Below are 14,731 nucleotides of genomic sequence, written 5' to 3' on the forward strand. Positions count from 1 at the left end.
ACTCTACCAACTGAGCTATCTCCCCAGCCCCTCCTATTCACATTTAAAAGATTTCAGAGCATGGCTGAATTTCCTAAGTCCATGTATTCCTGCATAGACTCTGAGACTTAATGACATTTTAATCCAGTGTATTTTTCAGATGTTTGTGGCCTTTCTTACATTTCTGTCTTTTAATTGCCACCGTTTTTTCCTTGGATACTGTATACAATAGCACTGGATTTTAGGATAGAAAATCTAAGCATCAGAAGTTGCATCTTCTCTTTCTACCCCATTTGCTCTGGGACTGAGCTTTATCTGGTTTGAGCTGTTGCATGGGATCACCAGTAACCGTGACCCCATGATGTGTCCACTCGCAGGTACCCTCCTGCTTATTCTTGATCCCTGCCTCAAAGCTGTAAAGTTTCCCCACTGTGTGCATGTGGGAGAGATCACATTCCATAAGGGGTTGAGCAAGTTTTTCGTCGTCAAGCATCCACTAAACCTCTGGTCTCATTCTCATCTCTTATGGGACCTCTGCCTGTCGCAAGTTCTATGTTCTTGTCTTATATTAAAAACAGACAGACATGGCTTTCTGAATATGCCATATTCTCTAGATCTTCTACCTTTGTTCTTCCTCTGGGGGCACTTTTTGGGCAGGCAGAATGGATTGTTTTCTTTGTGCTTCATAGCGCTTTGTTAATTCAGCAGTCACAAATTGTATCATTGAAGATTCTGCATCAGTCTCCCCAAGGAGACTGAGTTTTGCAAAGTCCCAAACCTACTTGTTTTTATGTGCTAAAAGCCAAGCACAGACTTGGGCACATGGTAGACAGTCATGATTATAAAGTGAAGCTACTCATTCTGTCTAGCATTAGGAAAGTATGAAAACAAGATAATGTATAAACAGAGATATGAATATTTAGGTCTAAAATGCTTATGTGCCTGATAGGCAAAGTAATATCTTGTGTCAATCCTTATGACATCTGTGAAGGTATTCCAGAAAAATAACAATTAAAAGTGACTGTCCAGAAAATTGGATTCCAAAGGTTATAGTAGTCTTACAAGGGTACTCCTTTGTTTGAGTGCATCCGTACTGTGATATTAATTACCAAAGAAGGTATGAAACAAAAGTTTCTGAAGCTTAGATGACCATATTTGAATGTGTTTTTCAAGTGTTAATATTCAAATCAGCATATTCTTAGTATAATATTTTGTATTTGAATACTTAAGAGCACTGCAGATAAAGAACTATTAAATTTTTGGTTTAAATACAGAAATATATGTCAAATAATTCTCTTTTAGTTTCAAAAGAGACTGTGTTTTTTTATTTTTCAGTGTTGAAAATGAGCCCATGAGCACAAGTCAGAAAAAGGAAAATGTACTTTCATCAGACTCAGTAAAGGTATGGTTTTAATCAATATTATCAATTTAATAACAATGATGTATTATTAATGTTAATACCAAGTACATATTTTAAATTACTGCACATTTTTCATTTTAGCTTCTGCATCTTGTTTTACTTCTCAAAAAGAAGTAAAAGAAGTATTATTCTTTTATGTGGAATTCAACCCAGCCCTGTTGAACATTTGCATCATGAGGTGGGGCAGGATTGGGATGGAAAGAACCCTGAGAAGGCAGTTTAAAGAGTGGTGGTCTCAGCTTTGCCACTAACCAGCTGCATGGCCTTCACCTGAGGAACTTCACTTCTTTGAGCCTTACTTTTCTAAACTGTAAATCATATTACATGACTATCACCGTCTGTTTTCTCTAGGAAGTTCTTTGATGTAGGTTGCATTTCTGAAATGCAGACAACTATTAATTGGTTTTGGGGAGGTAGAAATGAATTACATGTTCCCACATGCCATCACTCTGTGATAGATGTGTTTGGCCGGATTACATATAAATTGGCCTTCTTTGCTGGTTGTTAACGGTATGGATGTGAGGTGGCCCCAAAAGCTCACGTGTGAATGCAAGAAGGTTCAGGGGAGAAATTATTGGGTTGTGAGAGTCTTAACCCAATCAGTGATTTAATCCCCTGATAGGGATTAACTGAGTGGTAGCTGAAGTGGGAGGGTGTGACTGCAGGAGGTGGGAATTGGGGCATGGCTTTGGGTATATTTTTGCATCTGGGTAGTGGAGTTTTTGATTCCTGGTCACCATGATGCGAGCTGCTTCCCTCCGCCACACTCTCCCACCATGATGTTCAGCCTCACCTTGAGACTTGAGGAATGGAGCTGGCTTTCTGTGGACTAAGACCTCTGAAACCGTGAGCCCTCAAATAAACTTCCTAAAATTGTTCTGATGAGAACCTTTAGTCATATCTGTGAAAAGGGCTGACTAAAACATAGGACAAGCACAAAAAATATATAAGCCTTATACCTATCACCCAGTTACTGATGAGTAGTTGAAAATTAATAAATGTTTCAGCCTTTCTTTTCATAGGAACTGGATATTTGTGTTCTTTAGCCAGATATGTGATCATGTTTTGGTAGCTGTCCTACAGTCATGGCTTTTGATCCCAGTTGCTTTATTTTTACAAGATTTGTAACAATCAGTCAAAGGGACAGTTTGCACTTTCTAAGGATTTCAGGATAAATTAGCTTGGTTAGCAGAAGAAGCAAAAAAACAGTTGTCTGAAATTTTAATTACCAATATGGGTACTTTTTTATATTTTTGAAACCTGTATAAAGTTCAAGTACATTAACTATGATAAGGATCAAGTTTGCATCCTTTATTCCTCCTGTCTTCTTCATGATAGTGGAAAATTAAATATTTACTTTATTAAAAGAGAAAAAAGTCCTTGATCACTCTGTTTCCTTTTCTTTACTCCCTTGTGAGTTTGGCTACTAAACCCTGTTCTCAGGTTTATAACATCTTTCCCCTACTTCTCTTCTGCAACCCATAGATAGCCAGCCTGTCAGTTTACCATTGTACATGCTTTATAGTATTCTTCCTCTTCATTTTTTATATGCCCTTAAGTTGCCCTATGCAAGATTTTCACTTCTCATACTAAATATGAAACTTCGCCCATGTTGTTTCATAGGAAGGCTGTGCTTCTGAGACCTCAAACTTGGAAATTTCTCTGGTTACCAGCTCCTGTCTGTTCATCTTAGTTCCTCATGGCCTCTAAATCCTCAACCTACACCAAACCTTCCTGCTTTCTTTGCTCCCTCCTCTTCTCTTGGTCTTTTCTTATTTCCCTATTCAGGCTATTCCTGTGGTTCTGCTCTTTCAGCTACAGTTTTCCTAAGGAAAAAAATATCATCAGTCTTCAAACTTGGATAAATTCAACCTTTTTATTCCCAGTAGTTCTGTTTTCCACTTAAGAGATTTGCTCCAGAAAGTTATAGCTTTGTGGATTTAGTAAATATTTATGGTGGCAAAAATAGTGACTAGGCATCTATGCTAACAGTCATTTCCTTTTTTTCTTAATATCTTAGTCCATACTAGCAATCCTTTCTCTACATTCTTAATATCTTAGTTTTTAGGATAATTTTATGCTGGGATCTAGGTCCCTAAGTAAATACCTCTCATAGTCATAGGCTGTTTTGCCGATGACTCGAAGCCTTATGCATGGGAACCTAGATTAGCTCATAATAAAAAGAGCACATGGCACTATCTGGGGTAGCATTTTGGACCATGCGACTTTTTTTTTTTTCTTTTTCCCATCCTTCTGAAAACCACTGATAGACTTTGTTCAACCTAACCACACAGACGCTGACACTCAACCTCATGCCTTAGGGGGAGAAAAGAAAGTTAAAAAGAGTTGGCAATAACATTGAGTTTCTTGCTATTTGGACATTTTCAATTCAAGATTTTTCCTTTAATAAGTGGCACAAAACATGCCTTTTGTCTACTTTTTAATGAGAATACTTTCTGAAACAGCACTCCATGGCAATTTGCATTTCTCACCATGCTTCCCTCATGTTAACCTGGATTTGATAATGCCTTCTGTGGGAAGGAAAAAAATATGCATTTTTTTTCCCAAGTCTGAGTTATAATACATTTATATACAATGAATATATTCTTGTATATATCTTCTTATGAGTGTTTGACCTTTAAGATGCCAACTCAAGATGTCAGAAATAGTTGGCTAGGGTACAAGTTTGAGCTACAAAACTTAATTGTATTTTTATAATATAATACAAGATAATTTTATAATTATCTTTGGGCATCATGAAATTTGTGATTCTTAAAATACCACTTACATGCTGCATAGATTTTGCTGTTTTTATAACATTGAATCTATCCATCTACTGGAATATGTTTTTCTTTTATATTAATCATGTTGTGTATCTGCCTGGAGAAACTTTCAGATATTTGGTTCTCATTTTACCGTTGTTTGTAGCCTTAGCCTCTTGATGCATTCACATCACTTTTATTTAAGTGGGGGAAGCATGTTATAATGCCCTGTCCCCTTCTGCCCATTTCAGAGGAATGGGTATCCCTCTTTCCCTTCCAAGGCTAAACTCTCTGCAGCTTGTACCTGTGCCCCATAGCAGTGGACTGGCACCCTTACCCTAACCCTAATCCTAACCCTAACCCTAACTCAGGAAAAATAGTTGCCTTCTTACAATAAAACATCTGGGTAAAACTTAGAAATACATCTTTGTTTGAGAATGGCAGTGATTTATTCTGGGTGAACAGTATAGAAATCAGCTATTAGAAAGAAAAGTTTCAGAAAGAAGGTATATAAGAAGGTATTGAACTTTGTCCAGAAATCAAAATCCTTTTCTCTTGGTTGCTTTTATAGAGTACTATCAGGATACCTAAAATGGAGATTGCAGTGTGTATCACTATACTGTCCAAGTGACTAACGGGACTGCTAGGTCCTAAGTCTTTTAGTATGGCTGGTGCTGGTCAGAGTTCTTGGATGTCAAAAGTATTGTAAGTTATTTGGTTTGTTTTGCATCAGATTCAGCCTATGTAGACTTGGAATGGTCCTACACTGTGGTATGTTTAAATACCTTATAAAATGAAACTGGGAAGGATCAAGTATTTTAAAAGTCCCTTCTAGATATTTTTGTGAAAAACTTTGCCTCCACAGGTTCCAGGTATGGAATCTATAACATTAGAGGGAACTCCAAAAATCTGAGGATCAAAAACATTTATTTTTCGGCTCATTGATTTTACTGAATAAGTCCTTACACCATAACAGAAAGGAATGGCTTTCCCCTCATGTCATGGCTTCTTCCTTTCTCTTCTTGCTTTGTTCTTTGCTGCCAAGTTTGATTTCTGTGTACATCTTGGGTTATAACAAAGCCCACATCTCTTTATCCAACCCAAGGTGTATTCCTGAGCTTCAAAGTGATAGAGCCAGTTCTTTGATGAGCCTTTCCTCCCAGATATCACTGGGTAAAAGCTTTGACAAAGTCAAAGTTGAACTTATTTAGTCCTATCTTCCTTCCGTTTCTCTATTTTCTGTCCCAGTAAAAGATACTATTAGATTATCCCATCTTGGCACCTGGGAATAATTCTACCATTTTGTTTTTTTTCCTCATTTTATCAACACCAACAAACAACTCATTTTTCCTGACCTTATCCATTTCTACTATATAACTGATTTTTTTTTTAAATTTAGATCAGCAATTTCCACCTTTTTTTTTTTTTTTTTTTTTTTGGTTCTGATTTATATAATAGATGAGTGCTTGGGGATACCCTGTGGTTAAGGGCACTTATCTAGTACAGTATATATAATTTTGTTCCTGTGTTAAAACTTAAGTGGAGATAAAAGCCAGTAAAAGTAATTCCATTGATAAAACCTGATTCCATTCCATAGCTCTTTTTTTAAAAAGTGAAATTCAGGTTTTTAATTAATATTGGTAGAGTTATTTATGACATCTCAGATGTAATTATTAGCATTGTTGTGTCATGATATAGGAGTTGCAAATAGCTTTTTTATTTTTGTGTTAAGCCATAACCAACTTAGGTAGGGCAAAATAATTTATGGTGCATCTGCTTTGTCTACTCTCATTTTCTGTTGAAAAATCTATTCTGTGATAAAGATGTAAATTTATCTTTCAAGCAGAATTTACTTTAACAATAGAAATATAAATAGTTCATCTTTACACATTAACATTAGCTGTAAAATTCATTTATTATTAAAGCAAATGCACATCAGTAGTGATTATGGAGTTAATCAGACAACTCATCACAAACTAAATCAGTTATGACAAAGATCAATGGGTGACTGGTATTTAAAACTTTAGCATCACTTAGACTGTAATTCAAGATAGCAGTAATAATAATCTCATGATGAAGTTTTTTTTTTTTTTTTTCAAAATTTTCAACTATTAGTGGTAGAATTTCAACTGTTAGCAAATTTTCTAAATAATATGAGACAGCCAGATGTCTTAGTGGAATCTTATGTAGAATTCTCTAGAAAGCAACTTGTTTTAGTTTTTGAATGCCAAATTTTAGTACCAGTTAATAATTAAGGTAATAGTCCTACTCATGACAACAGCATAAGAAGTTGTTTGCTTTCACTCTGTGGTGGCAGAGAAGACATAGGCTGATAGGGATATCCATTGGAAGAACACATATAGTCTTCACACTGAAAACCTTAAGTCGTGACTAGGCATGGTGGCTCACACCTATAATCCCAGCAGCTTAGGAGGCTGAGGCAGGAGGATCACAAGTTCAAAGCCAGCCTCAGCAAATGAGTGAGGTTCTAAGCAACTCAGTGAGACCCTGTCTCAAAATAAAATATAAAACGGGCTGGGGATATGGCTCAATCCCCAGAACCAAAAAGCAAAACAAAACAAAACAAAAAAACCTTGAGTTGTGGTAGGAATTTTCCAAAGAGAGGGAGGGATAAGTGCTCTCAGCAATTGGATTAGCAGTATTCAAAGAGATAATACAGTAAGAGACAATGAAAGGAAGGAAGAGAGAGAGGGTGGAAGGGAGAATGAATGAGAATGCTTATGCTGGCAGTAAGCATCCCAAGCCTGAGCATCAAGAGATGAAATTAGAGAAGGCTTCAGGGGCCAGATTCACCAGAACCCCAAATGCCATGCTAGGGAGTTTGACAGCAATGCACAACCATTGAAAGACTTTAAGAATTATTGTCTTTGATTTCTAAGAGAGTATGCAGGCTTTTGAATGGGCAGTGGACTGAAGGGACAACAGGAATGAAAGTAAGGAAATCGGTTAGGCCACTGCCAACAATATTCTAGGGTAGGGGTCATAGTGTCCTGATATTTTGTCTGAATTTAACAGGAAGTGGGAATTTTATAGTTTCTAGAAAATGGAAGAATGGAAATATGGGTTAGTCAAGTTTAGTTTGGGGTATATTGGTTTTGAGGTTTCCAGTGAAGCATCCAGATGGAGATTAACATCTGGTTGATGGTGAGATGTGCAGGTTCACAGCTTGGAAGTTTGAGCTGAGAGTACAAGTCTGGGGGAAATCTGGACCATTGCATCTGTGGGAAATGAGATCTCATGAGAACTGCATAAAGATAAAGTGGACCCAAGGTGGAAATAGGAGGAATATGGTTTATAAGGGATGATTACAATGAGTTTATCTTGGAGGAGATTGAGAGAATATTCAGAGAGGAAGATGGGACACCTTGGAGTTTGAATGTCAGGGAAGCCAAAGAAAGAATGGTTTTCAGGAAGAGATTCCATCTCACATTCTTCAGATGCGTAATATAATGCTAGGACAGGAAAAAATAGAACCAGTAAGTAGGACAGTGTCTCCGAGAGATTGTGGTCATGGCGTGACTGGGAGAAAAACCAGGCAGCAGGGACTTGGAGGAAAGGGAAGTGGTGAGGGTTAATACCTCCTTTGTGAGGAGATTGGTAGTGAGAAGAGAAAAGGCTGTCTCTCTATGTTAGTGTAGCGAATGAGCAACTGAGGTTTCTGAGGAGACACCAGGGTAGAGTCCTTCCATTCTGTCATTCACAGCTAGTGAAGGAAGAAGCCCAGAGGCTGCTGCCAAAATGCAGGTACAGGAGAGGCACACTCAGGACTATGATGGAGTGACTCTCTGAAATAGGTAGGTTTGAGCCAGGGAGAGTGGAGTGGGGAACTTAAGGGATGTGGGAAAGTTTTGAAATCACTGCTATAGGAAATGGGTGATGGTTTCAGACTGATTCTAGCCAAGGCTGTAAAACATGAATTGTAGGCAGCCTACATCTGCATAGCTTGCATTCACCCACTGAGTTGGGTTTTTTTTTTTTTTTTTCATTTTTATTGTAAACAAATGGGATGCATCTTGTTTCTCTGTTTTTACTGAGTTTTAAAGTAAGACTCATTCACGGATGTGGAAAAGAAAGACTGGGATTTTGCTGAGTGGAGGTGACCAAAGATAAAGGGAAAGAGGCTCTGAGGTTATTGACAATACTTGATAACTGGATAGAGAAGATGCAGATATTTGTGAGAGCTGAAAGAGAGTAAGAATCAGAGGGCAGAAGCTGTGGTGAGGCTGGAGACGTGGTGTGGAATAAGAGCTGGAAAGATGAGCAGGTCTGGACACTGGTGGTTGTCTGAAGTGGAGGGTCAGAGGTGGGTCAAGATGGTAAAGACGTGGCCAGGGTTAGCCAGAGGAGTGGGTCTAGTGGAAGCAGAGGTCACTGGAATTGAGGGTGCCAAGGAACTGGTCAGGGTGTACTGGAGGGTTGTCCTTGTTATGCACAGTTCCCAAGTCAGGTGCTAGAGGTAGTAAAGGAAGAGCCACTTGGCCCTTCTTTGTCTTTTACTCAGACTTGGAGACTCTCCCTATACCTTGACCATGTTCACTGTACCAGTCATCATGTTGGTGCAGCATCTGCCACCTGCCTCAGGACATTAAAGGAGTTGACAAAATAATGCCGATAAGACCTGTGAAAGGTTCTTACGTTACTAGAGTGTAGGCTCCAGGGAAGCAGGGATTTGGGTGTATTTTTTCACTCTCATATCCAAATACTTGGAATAGTGTCTTATTCGTTGTTTATTGAATGAATAAATTCTTTAAAATTTGCACTACCCCTAAGTGCTGCGTGGCTCACCTTGCTTTAGCCTGTTGCTGACTAGGGGTTGCATTCCTCAGAAACACTCTTCCCAGTCTTTACTTTGGGGAGTCTGGATGCCAGCTCTACCTCTGCGGTCTGTCTTATTTCTCCTTCCGCTTTCATGAGATCACAGCCACTTGTTGGATCTTCTTATTGTGTCCACTCCTACAGAATCACCCACGGTTTAGCCTTCTTACTTTAGGAGAAAGAGGAAGTGTCCCTACTCCTCCCCAGGGCTAAACCTTCCCCTTATTGGTGGTGTAGGGACTACATTGATCTCTTTGGCTCATCACCTTCTGCTGTTCTTCTGGAACCTGTCATCCCTTGCCTTCCAACAAGTGTATCCCTTCCCTTATACTCAAAAAACAGGAACAAAAGCTACTTCTTCTTTTTTGGAACTTTAAATGTTGTCATTTGTCATTTTTCTTTGAAGTTAAAAGTCTCTCAGAAGACTCCCTTCGAATTAGTGAGCTTTCTGATTTCTTTGCAGCTTGTTCACTGCAGAGAACCTTGAGTTTAGGACTGGACTCATGGATTTCTGAGGCATTGGGATTGTTTCTCTTCCATTCCTAGGGACTGTCTGTGGTTGTCATTCCTTTATTCCAAAAAAATATTTGAGCACTTCTTACTGTTAGATATGTTTCAATGGGCTGGCGATACTGCAGTGAATAAAACAGACAAAAGATGTCTATTTTCTTGGATTTTATTTTCTAGAGGAAAAAAAAAAAAACAGATGTTTAAAGTTGTATGTATATATTCTTGGCAAGTACAAGGAGGAAAATAAAACAGTTTTGGAATGCAGATGTTTGCTAATTTAGGTAGCAATGGTAGGACCTTTAAACAGGGTCTGAAGGAGGTGAGGGGGTGCAAATCATGTAATTGTCTGGGGGAAGACTATTCTAAGCAGAGAGAATAAGGGCAAAATTGCAAGGCAAGCGTGTGCCTGATGTTTCTGAAGATCAGTGAGCAAGATAGCCCCCATTTAAAAAAAAAAATCTGTCAGTAGTTAAAACATTCTTTACTCCATGGTGCATTTGAAAGTATTCTTTTCCCCTTGTTTTAGGAGACCACTCTTTTGTAAGGAGTAACCTAGTCTTGTTTTTGCATTTTTCATTTCTTTCTTTGATTAGTGTGTGTGTGTGTGTGTGTGTGTGTGTGTGTGTGTGTGAATCTGCTTTTTAATCTTTTCTTCCCCTCTACAGCCATTTCACTGGTCCCCATTCCCCTGCACACAGTGTATTGCCAAGTTGCATTCCTAAGCTGTATTTCTGACTGCCTACCAACATTCAACTTGTGTATCACTAGGGGACCAAACTTCAACATGAACGAATGTTCAACATTCAAATGGTTTCTTGCTTTAACTTTACCCCTCCAAAAGCCCTGCTTCTCACCTCCACTTCTATTTCCTGTATCCATTTTTTACTTAACTACTAAATAGTTGCTGAATTTAAAGAATTCAGTCATTTATGATTCTGTTATCCTTCACCCTTCAGTTGTGGCTGGTCACCCTATCGGGCCTCATTCTCCATCCTCTGTGTTCTTTGGCCATCCTCCTGCCATTTTAAGCATCCTTCAGACATCTGTGTCTGTGCATGCATACTGTGTGTCTAAAATGCTCTTTTGGCCCTTCAGGAGCAAGCTCAGATGTTACCTTCTTTATGCAATGGTTTCTCCCCATCTCTAGTCATATTGATTATGTCCTTTGTTGTGTATGAACCTCTTCTAAACTCCATACAGTGATGTAATGATGACTAAATTTCTTGTTAGACTGTAAATTTCCTGACAGCCACAGCTAAGTCATATTAATCAGTGCTTCTATTGTTTTTCTATATTTCCTTATATAAGGCATGTAGCAAAAAGAACAGGTAGATGAATTTGCCTCGTTTACATATTGCGGATGAAGGAAAAAATTTTTCAAATTCCCAAGATACATATGCCTTTGTGGTAGCATTCATGTATTGTATGCAGAATATCAGCACCTTTAAGAGAAACTGGAAGTGATGTTTTGTTAGTGGTTGCTTGAATCCTGAGTATTTTTCATTCTGCTGACTTGTTAGAACAATGGCAGACAGTCCTGTTGGCAGACGGACTTGGGCTCCACCTAATAAGGGCCTGTGCCAGGCTGAACTGCATTGCTGTCTAGGCTTAGGGCAAAGAACAGCTGTTTTCGATCGAACTTAAAATTTTAGTTATATAAATACAGATTTTATTGTAAGTGTTTACATCGACTAGCACCGTTCTCCTTTTTTGTAAATTTAAAAACTTTGTTGAGATTATTTTAATTACAGAGAAAAATTTCTCTTAAGATTTTGAGGGAAAAATTAAGCAGCTCAGACATTTCAGAAAAATGAAAAAATGCTCTTTGGCAGACTTATAGACATTCTAGAATAGTGAAGCTGAAAATTGAGACTAAGAAGAAACAATGATTTTTAAAAATTTGTACACAGTTCTAAGAAGCTTAAATGTGCAGGTATTCGTTAGCAAAATGTGTCTTTCTCCTTTGGAAAGTAAAATATTATGATTTGAAAGGAATGGTCAAGTGAAAATAATAATTGAGTCTGTCAAATACTATTTTTGACAAAAATAAATTGTTTCAAGAGTTTAGTGATGTCTAAAACGAATCTCCATGTTCTACTTTTAAGAACATTGCTCCAACTTTATAAAATTTCACTTGTGAATCTCTAATTTTAAGAATGTTGATGTTTTAGTGAGCAGCCCATAGTTTACTTTCTTCAAGCAGCGGTACAGGCTGTTAATTATAGGAAACAATCAGTTTTATTCATGTTACAGCATTAGTTCATTTTGACCCAGGGAGAAATATTGAGGCTGGAAATTAAACAAATTAAATAGAATAGTCCAAGGACAAGAGAAAAAGTGTCTTTTGTGTGTGAGCACTTTCAAAATGTGCTTGGGTATGTCTTCTGCCACACTTGGGCTTTCTGTCAGCTGAGGAGGGGGCACTGCCTGTTTACAGTGTGGGCTGTCACAGGAGCAGAAGGTTGAATGAGTGAAGAGGAGATAAGTAGGGTCAAATTACCATTGAAACTGTAGAAGTTGAGACTTGTAGTGACTCCGAAAGGCTGGTGATATTTTCAGTGTCAAGCCTTACAAGTACGTTAAGGTCCTGACAGAAAAGTGCTCATGTTGACTTAAAACTACCCCCTGCCACTAAGGTGGGCACAGACTTAAAGTATAGTTTACTTGAAATCAGCTCGCTGGGTTAATAGGTTCTGAACACTTTCTCAACCTTTCTTATGCTAAATGCAGTTTGTGGTGCGTGGAACGCTTCTTTCAGCTGTTTGAAACGTGGATTCAAACATGGAACGAGGTGAACAAATGAAATTATAATTATGGTGTTCTTGCTTTCTTGAAGATGAGCTTCTTACAAAACTTTGTCATGTGAACCTGTGGTGCCCTGAGGTAGTTTTACCTTGGTATTCTGATCTTTTTCTGACTCATTCTGAGCTTTCCTTTTGTAAGGACTCGTGAGCATGACAGGTGACAGATACTGTCGGATGTGCATTCCGTTTGCAAGTATGTGAGCAGGCATGTTTGGAAGGCAGGGCGAGTTGGCACGCTGGCCTAAAGCTTTTTGGAATCCGGGAAGAGTGTGAAGTGGAATGCCAGCATGGTCTTTGCTGGAACAGTTTGATTTTTTTTCTTGTGCAGAACACATATGAACGTGAGTTTGCTTTACCAGTAACTTAATTTTAAGCAAAACAAACCTCTGGAAGTGTGTGACGTCTGCAAAGAATGCCCAGTGCTACCTGTTTTGCATTGACACATTATCAGGACTTCATGTTTTACCATGCAGGAGTCACAGTGGGCTTTTTCTCTGAATGATAGCACCAAGTTACTGTCTTTTCTGTTATTCTTGAAGAACAATTTTACATAAAAGTGACAGTTTCATGGATTAATGTAATGCTGAGATGATAAGATTTATTTAGATGTTTGGTTAACATCCCATGTGCTATAACAAGTTTAAATACCCAACAAGGTTTACCATGATCTGTGCCTTTACTTATCTCTCTACTTTTCTCTCACTTCTCACTTTTGTACCATGGTCCTACTCACAGTAAAGCTCTTAGAAGCTGATGCCTCACTAAACTTACACATACACTCACTCACTCAGATTCACTAGCATCACCTAGTTGCTTATTAGATCCCCTTCAGGGGGCACACTTCCTACACTTACCTCTTCTGCCCTTGCCTCCATCAAATGTGAACTGGTTACCCCTACTCTGGGCACTCACACGTGCTGTACTTCTCTCTTTTCCACATCTGCTTTATGGCTTTGTTCAAGTCACACTGACTGTGCTTAAGTGGATTGTAATCTGTCCAAAGGATGAGAAGCCATTGTTCTGATTCACAAAGTTTCCCTGGTGTCTGGCACAGTCTGTGCTATAATTTCTTGCAGGTCAATCTGTGTTGTGTTTTAAATGATGATGCTTTCTTATTCTCTACTTTGTTTTCAGATTCATCAAAGTGAGGAGAAAATAAACCATGCTGAGAAACTGATCACTCTTCCAACACAGGAAGATCCCAAAAAGGCAAATGATCTTCTTTCTAGTTCCACCTCAGATACCAAAACAGGGGAAACTGATAGACAACCAAAGGAGAGCTTTTTTCAGTTTCTTGGTAACTTGTTCAATATCTCAGGAAAATCATCTCTTGGTGAAGCTAAGCAGTCCTCTTTCAAAGATGACCATGATAAAAATGAAAAAGACTCTCAGACTCATGGTGACAGTCACGAGGAAGGGATCCAAAGGGAGAGGGAGATTTTCAGTGGCCCACTGGGATCCCTGGCACTTCCAACAGAAGAACAAGAGTCTATCTCCCCTGAACTCTCAGATACCTTTTCTCTGGATACAACGCAGGACAGTGAACAGGAAACCACCGATTTATTGAAGTAAGTTTAGAATTTAATTGAGCCAAAAAAAATCAAGCTTTCGGACATACCTTTTAAACATAAGTTCTAATTCTTATTAATTGAAGGAACTGGAAAAAGTATTTGGTAATGTCCTTACTACTAGGTAAAGGGTGTTAAGATTTTCTGGACCATCCTGGAAATCTAGGACCTTTTCAGCTATTTCGGGGCCAGGACTTGTGCCTTTTAGGTGCTTAATTGTCATAGTAGAAGTTTTTGTTGGTTTGTTCAAATTTAAGCCTTCTTTGAGTGGGAGTGTTTTTGGTTGTCTAAATTCCTTCTGCATTAGGACAGGCAATGTGTTCAATATGTCTATTTTAGGAACCAGAATGGGCCTAAGGTTTTTATTTTCATTCTTTCAATATCCTTTCTTTGTAAAACCTAGTTAAAGGATTTAAGAAAACAAATTGACTCTATTCATGAAACTAGCTTTATGAACCTTTTACACAGCTCTGAGAAACAGAAGTCTTACATGAGTTTGAGCATTTCACCACCCGTTTTTCTTTGATTAATGAACAGGAAGCAACTTGTTTTTCCTTTTATTCATATGAGCCAAAAATGTTTTTAACAGTGTTGAGTACATCAGGCATCTTGTTAACACAAGAGTATTCATTCATAACTAATAGGGATCTGTTTCATTGAGTTATTTTAGCCTCACCTGAGAATTGATTATTTGAAGAGATCATCAATAATATTGTTGTCATGTATAGATGATAACTTACTGTGTGTGTGTGTGTGTGTTTTTTTTTTTTTTTTTTTTGATGGTTTCAAAGTGTCCTCTGTGTGTGCTGTTAGCTAATTCTTCATAGCAAGCTTATGAGATAAGATCAGACC

At 38.3% G+C, this 14,731-nt stretch overlaps 1 protein-coding gene across 2 annotated transcripts in view; it reads left to right on the forward strand.

The window, feature by feature from the left end:
• CRYBG3 (crystallin beta-gamma domain containing 3) overlaps positions 1 to 14,731 on the forward strand; it is a 107,453-nt gene that overhangs the window by 17,528 nt on the left and 75,194 nt on the right. For both annotated transcript variants that reach the window (XM_079100531.1, XM_079100532.1), the window contains exons 2-3: positions 1,315 to 1,381; positions 13,446 to 13,879. In XM_079100531.1, coding sequence (XP_078956657.1) covers positions 1,315 to 1,381; positions 13,446 to 13,879 — 501 coding nt within the window. The remainder of the gene's footprint in view (positions 1 to 1,314; positions 1,382 to 13,445; positions 13,880 to 14,731) is intronic.

Source organism: Sciurus vulgaris (assembly GCF_902686455.1).
Source record: "Sciurus vulgaris genome assembly, chromosome: 10".
Taxonomy (NCBI): domain Eukaryota; kingdom Metazoa; phylum Chordata; class Mammalia; order Rodentia; family Sciuridae; genus Sciurus; species Sciurus vulgaris.